The sequence below is a fragment of the Uranotaenia lowii genome, chromosome 2 (genome assembly GCF_029784155.1).
Source record: "Uranotaenia lowii strain MFRU-FL chromosome 2, ASM2978415v1, whole genome shotgun sequence".
NCBI lineage: Eukaryota > Metazoa > Arthropoda > Insecta > Diptera > Culicidae > Uranotaenia > Uranotaenia lowii.
The window spans coordinates 147,207,390-147,223,921 of NC_073692.1; the positions used below are offsets into that span (position 1 = coordinate 147,207,390).

At 39.7% G+C, this 16,532-nt stretch overlaps 1 protein-coding gene and 1 long non-coding RNA gene across 2 annotated transcripts; both read left to right on the top strand.

The window, feature by feature from the left end:
* The first annotated feature begins 1,253 nt into the window (after nucleotides 1-1,253).
* Nucleotides 1,254-2,003, top strand: LOC129743421 (uncharacterized). Its single transcript, XR_008736604.1, has 3 exons — nucleotides 1,254-1,385; nucleotides 1,444-1,618; nucleotides 1,733-2,003. It is a non-coding gene; the product is annotated as an uncharacterized LOC129743421 (long non-coding RNA).
* A 398-nt stretch (nucleotides 2,004-2,401) lies between these two features.
* On the top strand, nucleotides 2,402-16,275 carry LOC129746283 (protein arginine N-methyltransferase 9-like). The gene is made up of 2 exons (XM_055739880.1): nucleotides 2,402-3,025; nucleotides 13,577-16,275. The coding sequence occupies exons 1-2, from the start codon at nucleotides 2,655-2,657 to the stop codon at nucleotides 15,489-15,491; spliced, it is 2,286 nt and encodes a 761-aa protein (XP_055595855.1). The 5' UTR covers nucleotides 2,402-2,654; the 3' UTR covers nucleotides 15,492-16,275.
* Nucleotides 16,276-16,532: the final 257 nt, after the last annotated feature.

Sequence of the window (16,532 nt, forward strand, 5' to 3'; positions counted from 1 at the left end):
CACAACGGCTTCCGCCTTACGACGATCGATGCGGAATCCTGAAAATCGAACCAATCGGATCTCGTGTATTACTCCTCCGGCGTGTATTCATCTTTGATATCTTATCTGGAAACATCGACAGTACCAACTTGATCGAAATGATACCATTCCATGTCCCCTCCCGCGCTTTGCGCAATTACGAACCATTAAGGATGATGAATTACGGACGAAATGAATTTTATAACCCCTTTGATATTTCTTGTAAGCTTTTTAACCAAGTGTATTCATGTTTCGACTTTAATATAAGTAAGGATAGTTTTAAGCGTAGATTAAGAGAAAATCAGTCTGTGTGATATTCAGTTATCGTAGACCGTGAACAATAAATATGCACTTATATCCCTTTTACTCCAATATGGCCTCATTTTTGTAATTCATTCAATTTAAATGTTTTTATTATATTGGTTTTTTCAAATTTTATATTGTATGTATGTATATTGTATTCTTTTTTTTTTGTAAATTTTTTTATTCGTGTAATCTTTGTCATATTCGTAATTTTTATAATTCGTTATTTTAGTAAGTTTTGTAGTCTGAATTTCTGAATTTGTAATTTTTTTTTTTTTGTTTCGATTATAGTCGGAATTTGTAGTTTGAAATTCTAAAAAAATTGTTATTATTTTAGATTTGTTTATATTTGCAATACTTACTTACTTAATATTTGTAATTTTTGTGTAAGGGCCGCTCTGGTGAAAAAAAAAAGATTCAGACCTTGAATTGTAAAATACTAAGCATGAGGTGAAAAACAGCTCAAAAACAGGTTTAAGGAAAAAAAGTCCCAGAAAGTCGATTTATATGGTAAATAAAATTGCGAATTCACAACAGATTTTAAACAAACATTCCAAAATCATTTTTTGTTTATTCGTGTATCTGATTTCCCTACATAATTTATTGAATATTTTTGAATGACAATGAAAGCTTCTCCTTTATTTCTATTTTGATCTAGTAGATAAATTAAAGTGGTTTTTTTTACGAACGTTAGATTAACACTAAAAATATTTATAAAGGAACGCCCAGTTAGTAAAAATTTCTTCCTCATTCCTCCTCAATTTGTTTAAATTAGCTGCTTTTGTTCTTTTTAAAACGGTACACGCTCGTTTTTTTTATAACCATTTTCGAGTTTTATTTAACCGTTTTATGGTTTTTCTCTGAAAACTTCGAAAATTGTTATTTTTCAACCAGAATGAATTGTTAAAATTCAAGCATATTCAAAGTTTTGGTGGAAAACCAAAAAAATGGTTACAATTTCAATAACAAGCAGCGAAAATTTTCGTTCCGCCATTGTTTTTTTCAGCGACTCAAAGGATCGGGCTCCGTTTTTATTCCTTAAATTTCGCAACACAGTTTCAAAGGTAAATTATTTTCTGTTTGCATTGTGTTCATTATAATTTTTACGATCCACATCTCTAGTTTCATTTTAGGCAATCGCTGTTAGAGCGCGGAGGAACGCGGAGCAATCGAGTCGAGGAACATGCTGAGAAAATTTGTCATCAACTGCAGCGGAAAAAATGTACCGAAAAGACCACCCGATAAAAAAGTTCCGGATTTGGAACTCAAGTTTGAAGCGCTATTCGAAGCGTAAAAGGTGAGTTTATTTTAAATACTATTGGGCATCTGCAGGAAATTTTAGGAATTAGAAAATGTATTGAGAAGGCGGATAGATTATTTATAACCTAAAACGACTTATGCTTCTCCGCAGGAATATGAATCAGCTCAACCGAAAATCGATTTGAACCCAGGAACCTACAGAAAATTGGAAATCGATTTTATGATCTACATACAGAAAGAGACAGCTTCTTCCGGCAACCCAAAAACACTCTCGGAAATGTCCATAGTACTAATCGGAGGATCAACACCTACTGAAAATCGAACAACATAAGAACTGATGAATGTTATTCTATATCAACTTGTTCAAATTAAATAACAATAAAAAACTATGTATTATAATACATTTCAAAATATCAAATTCATTCCGTAAATCTTTTTTTTTTTTCTAATTATGATAAGAAAGAATCAGGTTCCCATTTTTAAAAACGGTTGTTTTTCAACCATTATTCAGATCTGGTATTACGTTTGAAAAATAACCATTATTGAAGTTCTCTTTGAAATCCCATTTTATGAGTTTTCGCAGAAAACTCATAAAACGACTTAACCCACAAAACTTCGATTATGGTTATTTTTCAAGCGTTAATGGTTTAACACGGCCCAGCGTGTAGTTTTTCGTAAATAGGGCTGTCAATACTTCAATCTATCTAAAAAACTGCTTTTCGACCAAACCAAGCTGAACCCACCACTTTGTTCGATTACAGCGTCGGGACGCCTCGACCTTGAAATTTGCTCGGCGTCGCGTCGTTGACAGCGCAGCGCGATCGCGAGCAGCAGCTGTCAAAATATTTTCGATCCAGCGTCGCGCGAGCGTTTCGAAAAAATCGATTTTTCGCTGTTTTCTCTCGTTGTGCCAGGAAAAACGGACCTCGAATCGACTGCGGTGGAGTTCAACAACTGCAAAGCAAAACACCATGAATCCTTGAGGGGAAAATTGCTGTTAGCGAAAAATCTTTGGAGTTTCCGGGTACCCATTTTTAACTCGCGCTAATCACTGTATTCGGTGTTCGGGAAATATGAGCAGCGATGAGGAAATCTTCGTCGGCGAGCTTAAAGTAGTTTACGATTTGGTAACGCGAGCGAAATTCCGGAAAGCCTTCGAGGCGCTGCACAAGGTACTGGCACAAAAGTCCCCAGGGTTGGAATCGTCGACGGTGGCTTCCGGCGCTGGTCCCGGAGCCTTCGGAATAACCGTGGCCGCTGCAATCGTTGCGGACCAGGAGAAAGATTCCCTGGAAGAGCTGTTGCTGTTTGTGGTCAGCAAGTACGCAGACCAGTTGGAGCAGGAGGAAAAATTCCAACAGGTATTCGAGGTCATCGAGCAGGGCTTGGAATTGTACCCGGAACATCCGGAACTGTTGAACGAGACTGGCGTCCGGCTACAGCGGTAAGTGAATTTTAACTTGGGAGGAAACATTAAATGGTTGGCTGGTTTTTGTTTTTGTTCATTTTTGCGTTCTTTTAGTTGATCTCGTTATGGAAAAATCATTGAGAGCTCACTTGAAGGGCTTTCTTACCGGAAGGTCCTGGAACGGACATCGGATTGTGCTGCTTATCGAACAGCTGCAACTCGTTGAGAGGGGAATCAAAACCGGATTCGTATGGGATATCTGTTTGTTCGACGCTGAGCAAGTTTTCAATTTGTTACAGAAACTTGAAAACTTGAACTTGATTTCGAAAAATTTGATTGCTTTTACTATTGGAACCGATTTCGGATTCCTTAACTTAGCCAGATGCAAAAATTTTAATTTCAAAGACTTCATTTTTGTGAACGTTTCAAAACATTTGCCCAAACCACACTTGATAGGGGAAAATTCCACTGAAATGGTTCTGATAGAAAAAACTCTCGAGCAATTAAACCATCAGATCAGCCAAACACCCGAAGGAAAAACTCTATCTTTTGACTTCGATCCGGCGTCTGTTTGTGTTCCCACTATCTTTGGGCTGTTAATAGGATATCCGGTAATCTATTGGTATGAAACTGTTGGGCCCGATTCTGACGGAAATTGTCTTGCTGGTTGTCCTTTGACCGTTTTCCAAGTTCAGATAAAAACAGAGGGGAGAATGTCGTCCCCCTTTTCCTTCAGTGTTCCGACTGATTTGCTAAATTTTGTAACGGATCCTGCTTTTAATGTGTGGAAGGAGAAGATTTTATCTTCTGATTATGTATTAACGAAACATGCCAAAGTTTTAGATGTTGTTGTGCTGTAGATTTATTTGACAATTTTAGTTAGTTTTTCACTTGACTTGACAAATATAATGTAGAAGTATTTTGAAAAAAAAACCCAATTTTTATTTTATATCACATACAATTGTATATTTTTATGTTACGTATTTTTTTTTTTGATTCCGGATTTGGCTCTGGAACCGTCAGAATAAAAAAATGAGTTTCGGGTTTCGAGTTATTCCATACGTAGGTGTGCGTGAGAACGAGCGCAATGTTTACATGCAGCTGTCATTTTGTTCTCCCTACTGGATTTCTTCACTCGGTTCTTCACATCCGGATTGCCGTTTTTCGAGTTCGGATTGCACTGGACAGCAGATAGTACGATTTTGCTTGACTGAGAGGTTCAAAATCGCGACAATAATCATTTTCCCGTTCATTATTTCAACTGTTTTGCTTTCAGCCAAAAACAGCTGTTTAATGTTTTGACAACAACGTTGAGAGTATTGGTGAACTTCTCGCAAAACTGACTTTTTTCTCAGGGCGACTCCGTCCCTTTTTCGAGCGAACCTAGGTTGCCTCTCGAGCAATAAATGAGCACGATGACAGCAGTTAGAGCGAACCTAGGTTGCCTCTAGTTTGCCTCCAGGTGAAAAAAATACGGTATTATTTATTTCTGATTGACTAATGGTTGAATGGTTTTCAAGAAAGTTGATTTTTGACTGAAAATTACTTATTTTATACTTACCTACTTCTCAGTACTAGGGGCCGTTCACATACCACGTGGACAACTTATGGGGGGAGGGGGGTATGGAAATGTCCACGCTTGTCCACGAAGAGGGGGGTAGGGGTTTGGGTCATGTCCACGTGGACAAACGTACTTTCAAAATATTTTCTAAAGGTGAATGAATATTAAGATGTTTAAATCAAAATCTTAAATTGGCATACCTTTCCAGTTTAAGTTGAAACAATAAGTAGCTACTTGAAAGCAAGTAATAAATATGATTATTAAGAAATTTAAAATTTATTTTTTTTTTGTATCAGGATATTCTTATTCGGTTTTACAAAATCAGCCATTTCTATAACAAAAATCCAAAAAATGGTGTTTTCTAACTGTCAAATTATGAGTATTTAAAACAAAAACTTTTTCACATGTGTCCACGTGGACATCCGGGGAGGGGGGTAGGGGTTAGCCAAATGTCCACGCTTGTCCACGGAAGGGAAGGAGGGGTCGAAAATCTCATTTTTCTGTCCACGTGGTATCTGAACGGCCCCCTACAGTAATATTCTATAATGTTGCTTTTGTTTACACGTCAAATCGACGGGTTTTCGTATTGATTCTGCAATGATTTATTTTTTATATTTTTAAAACCTGATCTCTATATTGTGATGTTTGTGTTTTATCCCGATAATTGATTGCCCAAAAAGATGAAAATATCCGAAATAAATGATTTCTATATTTGGTTTTTTATTATTTTTTTTAATCCGAGATGAAAATTCGGTTTCTATTTATTTCAAAAAATCGTTATTTACATTATTTTCATAGTATACCGTATCACGACATAACTTGAGGAACATAATTCCTAAAATTCACTCGGTCCATGGCAACCGTTCTCCAATTTCTCGGGCACCCCACGTTCGCCAGATCACGCTCCACTTGGTCTAACCACCTCGCTTGTTGCGCCCCCGCTCGTCTTGTTCCTACCGGATTCGTAGCGAACACCTGTTTTGCAGGACAGTCGTCCGGCATTCTCGCAACATGTCCCGCCCAGCTTATCCGGCCAGCCTTCACCACCTTCTGGATACTGGGTTCGCCGTAGAGGCGCGCGAGCTCGTGGTTCATCCTTCGCCTCCACACTCCGTTCTCCTGTACGCCGCCAAAGATGGTTCTCAACACTCGTCGCTCGAATACCCCGAGTGTACGCAGGTCCTCCTCGAGCAATATCCATGTCTCGTGCCAGTAGAGAACAACCGATCTAATGAGCGTCATGTACAGATTACACCACAGATGAAGTTACACTTCATGCGAGGGCAAAGTCTTCTCAACCGCTTGTAGAATCCATATTAGGCACGATCATTTCGCCAATCATTCGCCGCTGGATCTCACGACTGGTGTCATTGTCTGCGGTCACCAGTGAGCCGAGATAGACCAAGTCTTCGACTATCTCCAGCTTGTCGCCGTCGATCGTGACCTTGTTATTACTGAACAAGCGGGTTCGGTCGATCTCGGATCCGTAGGCCAGCATGTACTTCGTCTTGGACGTATTAATAATCAACCCAATCCTTCCCGCTTCGCGTTTCAGTTTGCGGTAGATCTCCTCCACCGCCGCAGATGATCTGCCGACTATATCAATGCCATCGGCAAAGCAGATAAGTTGACTGGATCTGTTGAAAATCGTGCCCCGCATTTCGCCCACCGCTCGTCGAATAACACCTTCTAGCGCCACGTAGAACATCATGCAGGATAGACCATCACCTTGTCGAAGCCCCCTGCGCGATTCGAATGAACTCGACGATTCACCCATTTTGATGAGTTCAGCTGCGATGCCATCCTTCCCAGCCGACTTATTTCTATTCAGCTGGCTGGCTTCCTTAACTTCACTCATCGTTGGGAGTGGCTCCTTTTCGTCGTTGGCTACGCCGGCGATGTACCTTCCCCCACCGTTTTGATCTCCTGCATGTGCGCCGTTCAGGTGTTCATCGAAGCGCTGCTTCTAACTTTTGATCACCTCACGATTGTCCGTAAGGATGCCTCCGTTCTTATCCCGGCACATTTCGGCTTGCGACACGAAGCCTTTGCAGGATGCGTTGAGTTTCTGATAGAATTTTCGTGTTTCTCGGGAACGACGCAGCACTGTTGAAGGCTGTCTTGATGGTATCCCAACAGTACTCGAGAGGGGTTTCGTCAAGCTCGCCCTCTGCCGGCAGCGCTGCTTCGACCGATTGCGCGTAGTTTGCCGCGACCTCAGGTTGCTTCAGTCGCGCGATATTTAACCGAGGCGGGCGCCGGTTTCGTGTGTTGTTCACTACGGAGAGTTTTGGGCGCATCTTCACCATCACCAGATAATGGTCCGACTCGATGTTGGCGCCTCGACAGGATCTGACGTCAATGATGTCCGAGAAGTGCCGGCTGTCAATCAAAACGTGGTCGATCTGTGATTGAGTTTGGTAAGGTGATCTCCAGGTGTACTTGTGTGGGAGGCGGTGCTGGAAAAAGGTACTACGTACGGCCATTCGTTTGGAGGCGGCAAAATCAATAAATCTGAGGCCGTTTTCGTTGGTCAGCTGGTGCGCACTGAACCTTCCGATTGTCGGTTTGAATTCCTCCTCCTGGCCGACCTAAGCGTTAAAATCCCCAATGACGATCTTGATATCATGTTTTGGCCAGCGGTCGTATACAACTTCCATCTGCGCGTAGTATTCGTCTTTTTCGTCACCGGTACTTTCGAGGTGAGGGCTATGCACGTTGATGATGCTGATGTTGAAGAAGCGGCCCTTGATTTCAACCGGAGCATTCTTGGGTTGATCGGCCACTACCGATCACGCGCTTCTTCATCTTCTCCATCACTATAAAAGCTATTCTAAGCTCGTGTGCGTTGCCGCAGCTCTAGTAGATGGTATGACCATCTCGGAACGTACGTACCGTGGAGCTCTTCCAGCATACCTCCTGCAGCGCTACGACTCTTCAATTCGTTGTCAGTTCCATGTCCCAAGTTTCCAATCGCTGGTCCCTTTTCCTCGCGTGGGTCTTTGCCGATTTCCCTCCAAGTTCCTTTCATTATTCGTTGCTAAATGTTTTGTGCAATCAGGGGTTGGCAAGGCCCACTATCTCAGGACCGTCGTGATGTTGCAGATTTAGGTCCCGAACACCACCAGGACGTTGTTCATTCCGCACGCCGCCCCATACATGGAGAACAGACGCGTACAGAACTCCTTATCTTAGTTAGCAGGCGACCAAAGTGTTGGGTCCATGAACTTATCGACGCACTGCACTGGGCTCACTGATGGCAGCTGACAGCTCTAGTAAGTGGAGACAGCATGAGTGAGGGAAAGAGAAGATTAATGTTTATGTTTATATCCACTTTAGTTACCGTAGCGACACACTGATGTTCACGTTTTTATTAAGTTCCAGCCAAAAAGTTCGTTTTCAAAAATAGGTACAATGGGCAGCAAGGGAGTCGAGACCAGAAGCCCATGGAAGGATGTCGGATCGGAGCCAGGTGGAAGTCGTCGGACCAGGAAGGTCGTTGAGCCTGAAGATCGACAGGCTGGAGCCACTGGTAGATCATCAAGCTGGAAGCCTGAAGTAAGGTCGTCGAGCTGCAACAGGGGCTAGAGCGTCGTGCAATGAATGCGACCAATTATGTTCGGTGCGTGCGTTGAAGAGGAGAAGCTCCATCTTCAGGAGGAGCCGCCGAAGGCAGTAAGGAGACTGCGAATGTCTATGTTGAGGAGGAGTGTTGAGATTTGTCTTATCATAGCAATCGATGGGACAAATAATAACAAACACATAATTAATAAACAATTAGATATGTGGCCATAGGGATGGTTCACATTTTTCGTAGGTGAATGAAAAAAAGGTAAAATTTACTTCGAAAGAGGGGTGGAAAAAGAATATCCCAGTATCTCGGTAAATTTTACTTTTTTTTCGTGTTGAACTGCGCATTCCGTTTCTGTATGCTGAACTTGAATGTGCCTGTATCGGGAAAAACAAGCTGAAGCTATGTCCAGTTAGAATCCGAAATAACTTATTGTGTTACAGCGACACCTAATGTAATCGTTGCAAGAATTTTTTAACATCGTTTTGTACCTGTGGGGAAATTTCAGGGTTCTTGATAACTGGTTGTAGATCCAATAACTTTTGGAATTCATAGGATAACCGACAAAGTTTCCTTCCAAAGATTTCGGAGCAAACTTCTGTCTCAATTGCATCCGAAAACTTTAGTTGGCTAGGGTCGGCTTCTGCTCTCTCTCGTGGATTACAATGGCCTAGTAGAGGCCGTCGACTCGACCTCCCGCAAAATTTCCGAAGAAGTTCATGTCTTATTCGCACAGTTTTATTCGTATGAACGGCTTTACTTAGATACTACCGTGCTTGAGTCAGACTACTCCCACTGGTGAAGTATTTTCGGCGTTTGCTACGTAATAGACATGTGAGATGTCAGGATAGCGGTAGCCATTGCCACCGCTCTCTCACACGCACACTCGACGGAGCTTTTGAAGCCGAGCGCGTTCGAACTCGTCGCAGTAGTTCGTGTTTACGCTAAGACCAGTTTGGTTTGCCTTCACCCTTGGACCCTCGGTGTACCTCTGGATCGTATCTCTAGTATGTTACCAGATGCGTCCAATAGACGGTATCGGTAGATCTGATAGTTTTGGTAGAAGAATCAGTTTTTAAACAGTTTTTCATCGTTTCCAGACGCCTGGGAATTCCCTTTATTCTATGTATTTTTGAAGTTTATTTCAGGGAATTCCATAAACGCGGCAACCATAATCCATAATCGAAATACAAAATTCTGGTTTAATTTTATGGCTTATCAGAAAATTATAATTCTCAGTAGAAGAAAAATTGAATGACAGAAATGAAGAAGAAACTTTTTTAAAGCTAGTCTAGTTTACATTATTAGCTTACATTATTAAAGTTAAGGGTGCCCGTATTTATTACATTCGTGTACAAACTGACAAACAAGACGAATAACATCCATGTCACAGTTGGTTCGGCACAGGAATATGACAGCTTTTGCGTCGGGGCGACTATCACAGGAATTGGCAACACTGCTCCACGGGCGCACATCAACTGCCCGTAGCACCTCCGACTGCCTGTAGCTGGGTCTGTTGGCCACACAGCTGATTGGCTCAAAACGGGAATTTAGCTTCTCAATTGCTATGTCTAATAGCTTCTTTAAATTTGGTAAGACGGATGAAAGTAAAACACGTCAGCTAGTTTTAAGCTTGAGATTACAACTGTCTTTCCCAAGCAATCGAAAGTCCCATAAAACAGGTACAAAAACGCTTACTCAGCCAAATCATTGATATGAAGTATGTTCTATGCAGCTCAAAATTTAAGTTCTTATAGATACTTTCAAGTTCCAAAACCAGTCTTAATGATTTTCTATTCAGCTTCCAGCGGCCTCATAATTCAGCTTCCAAAAAATCGAAAAATGAGCAGAAAGATTTCTCACTGTCTCAACTGAACCGTAGGCTTCGGTTCATATCACCTTCTCTTGATTATTTACTGTGTTCTGTACCGGTGCCGCCATGATGCCACGCGACGGATTTCAAACTCGACAAATTGCTCAATTTCTTCTTTGCTACATTTCCTACATATATCGCATCAGAATTGAAAAAACACTTGCCCGGCTTGGGGATCGAACCCCGACCTTCGTGGTGAGAATCGAACACGCTACCACGAGACCACGCCTAGATGTTGTTCTAACTGAAACTAAAACTCGAAGAGATGATTTGATTTTTAAAGCACATCAATGCACTTTTTGTGATTTATCAAATCCCGTTTGAGCACTTTTGTGCCCTTTATGTGACTTAAGTTCCGTATAACGTACGTATAGATCACTTTGCAGCTTTCAAGTTCGTTAATGAGCACATATAGTTCACTAATGGGAATTGGGCAAAACAAGTCACATACAACGTACATATTAATCACTTTTGCAACTTTCAAGTTCATTAATGAGTACATAAAGTTTACTAAAGGGAATTGGGCAGTTGTTTCTCTTTGTCAGCCAATATGTAACTATCAATGCGTTCATTCAAGTAAATATGTGACTTTTGGTTGCTTGGGTTATTAATTCGTTTCGTAGTGAGAAGAGTATAAGTTCAGTAGGTACAATTCGAGTTATAATGATTTTTGTGATACTCTCACATCAACAACGGCTCTATAAAAAACATTGTTCCTCTCTGTTTCTCAAAAATTTGCAGCGCTATTTCTTCACTCACCCAGTTTGGGCCGTTGGTTTTGATAACCTGGTTTTACCTTCAGCTTTGCTCGGTTTGGCCTTCAATCCGTCGGGGATGGATGTTGTCGCGTCGCAACTGTTGGGGAGTTGGGGAAGAATGGATGTCTATCCGATCCGTGCTAACCGATTTGTATTCGCTCACCTTTATCAGCTGATGTGGAATGGTCCGGATCTTTACGGGCTACAGATCCTGTATGCAACGGATGGCACGAAACTTACGGCTATCCTAAATTGAATAGCTGTACGCTTTTGTTTGACAGCTTACACTCTTAAAATTATATGCGCATCTTTGGTTTCTTTTTCACTCTAATGGTAGAATTGACTACACACTCAAGACGAAACAGCTACACGTATTTAATCAAAACGCTACAATGCCCTGAACATGGCCGTAGGAACGGGGGGGGTTTTGGGGGTTAAACCCCCCCCATGAGTGTCCAAAAAAGCAAGCGAGGTATTCTACTCTACACTCAAAATTTTAAATTCATACTCAAATTATGATAGTAGAGCAAAGATATTCAAGAGTAACTATCTGGACTGAAAACTAATACAAAAACCTCAAAAACCCATTTCAAGTACAAAATTCTGCTACAGTTTTTCAAAATTTTCTCACTTGTGCATAGAATAAGATTGTCAGATTTTTTTACAGCATGTATCCGGGCCGAGCAAATGTTTTGAATCCGTGTATTCGATTTAAAAATTGTTGACCAAATCCAGGCAAAACCGGGCAATTTTGGTCAAAACCCAGAAATTACCCATAAAAAATCTAGAATGATTATTCTTTCAAACTTGATGCAAAAACTTTGAACACATAAAAAAAATTACAATACTATTTGTTTTTTTCTAAGTTTCATTTGAGAATGAGAATGAGGACAATCCCGGGCAAAATCCGGGCATTTCCAATGAAATCTGGGCAATCGGGTCGGATCGGACTTTTCCCTTATTCAATAATAAATATCCGGGCCAATCTTGGCAACCTCATCATAGAAATTCAGGTCTGAATATTAAATTTTAAATATAACCCATTTTGGAGGTTCTGGTTCCATATTCCTATAACCAGAATTGTATTTCTACATATTTTCGTATTTCTTATGGTGGATCAAGCTTGGGATTCTTGATTTTCAGTTCGAATAATCATAAGAAAGTAGGAAACCCGTGTTCGATTTCGGTTTTGCATTCATATGAAATTTGAATCATGTTTTTCGAAGATCAAATGCATTTTCAATATTTTGATAATAATTTTCCGAATGTGGAAAAAGAAGAGATTTGTTCTATATTCAAATTCGAAGTTCATAAATTTTTTTCTAACACAAAATTTCAACATTAAAATCTTCTAAGAGGCGATTCAAAATTGAAAACCAGATTCAGATTCATCATTAGAAATTCTCATTTTCAATCAGATTCATAAAACAGATTAAAAATAAATGATTGAAATAATGAATTAAGATTAAAGTAGGACTAGAGAATTTCAATAATAGATCCATGAATGAGGGCTCTAAGATTTGGCTCATGAAATTCTAATCTGGAATTAAGATTCTTAAATCGTATTTTTTGTACATTTCGAAAATCGTATAGAAATTCAGAAACAGATTCAAAGTTAAATTTTTGGATTCAGGTTTAAATTCAGATTTAAAATTCAGAAAAAGATTCAGCTTGTGAATGCGTTTTTCAATCAACATAAAATTGTTGAGAAATTCAAGAGAACATTAACTTAAAAAATTGTCAATTCAATTTCCAGATTTCAAAGTTTTTAATCAGAATTAGTATGTACACACAATTAAGCTGAAAATCACAAATATAAAATAGAATTTGAATTAATTTTCTAAGTTTTGATTCATGCAAAATATTCCAAATTATATTTAAAAAAAATCAAACATTTATTCTTTATGAAAAATATTTCCTGTTTCAGAAACTAGAACCTGAGATAACTTAAAAATCTGCACATTTTTTTTTATTTTCATGGTGTATTGTTTAACATTATTAATATAGTAGCTTTTTTAAAGCCAAATTCCAAACTAAAATCATAAACTTAGTTCAAATTTGCATCAAGCAAATTTGATTCGTATTTTTTTTTCTCTTCCTGTTTTTTTTTGGAAAATTGTATTTATTTTCATCAAAGGTTAGAATTTTGGAATTTGCAAAAGAGTTCAGAAAATTGGGCTTGTTTGATTTGAGTATTGAATAAGTTTATTTTTAAGAAATTGAGGGCTACCCTAAAAAGAACTTATTTTATGATCAAATCATACAACTTTGATCTAAAAGACTTTTAAATAAATTCAAAAAAATTATCCATCGATGGAAGCAAATTTCATATTTTGTTTTTAGAGGTTTAATGAAAAACATAGCTCACCCTTTAGGCCAAGACCACTTTTCTAAAGCTACTTTTTTTAAAAGTTTTGTCAATGACACTTTTCCATCCTTGTGGCGTTCGTGTCTTTTTTAAAGTTACCAATAATGAATAATAATAATGAATAATCATATAGTTACAAACATAATTTGTTTTAATTTTTTTTTATTCCTGAGTTGTTAAGTAAAAAATCATAGGTAAACATTAGTCACCAAAACCCCCCCCATGAGTCGGTTCTTCCTACGGCCCTGGCCCTGAATGATTTTCAGTATTAATTTGATTTTTTGTGTAGTTTAATTTTAAATTCGTTTCATTTTTGAAAGAATGGTCCTTATTTTTATGGTTTCGAAAAAAATCATAACATTTTTGTTCCAACCATTGAGTCATGCATTGTTCCAAACCATCAAATATCGGATTATTTATAATAAACCCTGGGGTAAATGTTTGCATTCCATTTAGCTATGGACGCTCGCTGGAGGCTTCGATCTGCTTCGAGAGGGTGCTGCTGCAGGAGCCCAAATATCTGAAGGCCTACCAGAATCTGCAGAACACCAAGTGCGAGCTGGTCGAACGTTGGCACTTCCGGATGCTGAACGATGAGGTGCGTAATGCTGCCTTTCGAGCGGCCATCCAGAACCAGATTAAGGCCGGCCACGGGGAGGTCCTGGACATTGGAACCGGGACCGGGCTGCTTTCGCTGTATGCGCTGAACTGTGATGGAATCCGGAAGGTGGCGGCCTGCGATGGGTCCGAGATTATGGTTCAGATAGCGCGGGACGTTTTCGGGGCCAACGGGTTGAGCGATCGGATTTGTCTGTTCCAGAGCTTATCGCAGGATTTGAAAATCGGGGACAAGTTTTCGCTGATTGTGACTGAAACGCTGGACTCGGGAGCATTTGGGGAAGGGATTTTGGAGACTTTGATCCATGCCAAGCGAAATTTGTTGTTGCCGGAGGGACGGATCGTGCCCAGTAGTGTGGCACTGCACGTCACCGGCTACAGATCCCGGGCACTAACCGCAAGCAATATTCTCATCAACGAATCTTTTAGCAGCGATTTTAACCTACCGAGTAATTGTTTGATCTCACGAGAAGGAATTAAGTGTTACGATGCGGAAGATGTCAGTAGGATTAAGGCGAATGATGATTTTGATTTCGTAACGGATACGGTGATGTCCATGACTGTCGATTTTAATGATCTTGAGTGTTTGGAACGATGGCAAGACGGGCTTGAGGAAGCTCAGATCGAACTGAATTGTGTGGAGGATGGAATTTTGGATGGGTTCGTGGTTTGGTTTGATTTGGAACTAGACGATGAGAATCGGATCAGCACGGATCCGAATGCCAACACTTGTTGGAACCAAGCAATATTCAAACTTAATCAACGACTTCCGGTGACCAAAGATCAACGCATTCCACTGAGTGTGTCCTGTAAGGATGGGGCACTCGCCATTTCTCATAATCTCAATTCCATGGATAATCAAATTTGTATCGATGAACATGTGTTGGAATTTTTGAACGATTCCGAGTATTATAATAAGCTAAATACCGATATTGAAGATTTGGAAGACCTTGAAAAGGTCTTGGATTTATCACTGTTCCCGTATACCGGTTTAAAACTCCTCAAAGAGGGCAAGACTTCCGTACTGTTTTGCATGGATCGCGCTGAAGATCTCATCGAATTTGTTGCTAATCAAAATGACATTCCAATGTCTGCCATCATGCTACTCAGCTCTATACCGGAGGCATTTCTCCTCAATGATTACACTCTTGATATGATCATCATTCAACCGGTCGATGTATTCGGTCAGATAAACAGTGAACATTTTTGCCTGTATCAGTCTCTCTTTCCCAAACTCAAACCCACCGGATCAATAGTCCCATCTCAGGTTCAGCTTCACGGCAGCATCATCCACTCCGATTGGCTCGTTAAATGCTGCCGGGTAGAAAATCCTGAACTCCACCAATTTCATATCGACCGATACCTATCGACGCTGGAGACGGAAAACCATCTAGATTTAGGACCATTCAGTTACGAAAACCTTTCGACTCCGGTCCAATTGGCTGAAGTTCACTTTGACGGGAAGCTGCATGAGATTGACAAGGAATTGCCGCTCATCAACCCAATGGAACCAAAACATATCCACGCCATACTGTATTATTATCAAATAGAATTTGTGCCGCAGAAGGAATTTCTCAGCACCCAACGGACCCAGAGCTTCGCCAAGCGGTCCGCATTCATTATTCCGAAAGATACATTCCAGCAACAACCGACCGGAGCCGATGAGGAAGAACCGGCCAAAGTCGACAAAGTCAATATAAATATAGTGCAGAACCATGGCGTCATCAAGTGCAATGTGCTTGACGATCAGTAGGGAACTTGATAAAAAATAAAACGTGAAAATTGTAACAGAAAATTCCAATATTCCATTCTATTTACAACAAAACAAGCAACCAATAGCTTCACCAGTAAATATTATACAAAACAGAGTAAGAATAAAATGATAACAAGTATTGATATTAGCGAACACACCGAACACATACATACAAATACACTCGCACCTACAAAACCATAGTGATGGAATTGGTAAATGACAAAACCAACGTGGAAGCGACATTGCTCTACTGTGTACTGTAGCCAAAACTGGTAAACAGTAAACTTTACTGAAAAATTCAAACTTGAACAACACACCTAGTTCACTATAATCTTTCTTGATTCTAGTTTTTGTTTTTGAAACAAGGCTGAAAAAATATGCCCATCTTTATCTGTTCTAAATCTTCTCAACTATCTTTATTCCTTCCACTGGTTTCTTCCATCACAAATATGTAGTCTATGAATAAAAGCCATAATGGCAGCTGACGCATTCCTGTTTTAAGTTAAATAATATCTGTTGATCAATTATTTATGAAAACGCTATTTTCCCTACCATAACGATAAATATTGTACACCAGAATAACAGTAAAACCGAGAAAATTATTGATATTAAGCATACACACATACGTAAACAAACATAAACACACACACACGTACACTCGCACTCAACAAAACTATTGATGGAAATGGCATTTGAAGAGACACACACACGTTAGTGTAGAAACAAGAAGAAGAAAAAAAAACAAAATGTGAACGAAACATAAAATGTGGTAACGAAAAGAAGAGTACTATTCAAACTGATATAGTATTAAAACAGTAAGTGGATTATTCCATGATGTATGATGAATTACTGAGCCATGTTCGTAGATGAACACTGAAAATAAAATGAAGAAAAAAAAAAATACACACACACTTTCCGAGGACCCTATCTAGTGTACCTGTAGTATTGCAATTCGGTTCTAAGTACAGGACGTTGTTCTTGTTTGCGTGAGTGATATATTACATTCCTGGGGTTACTCTTAGTATAACTTATGGAACTCAA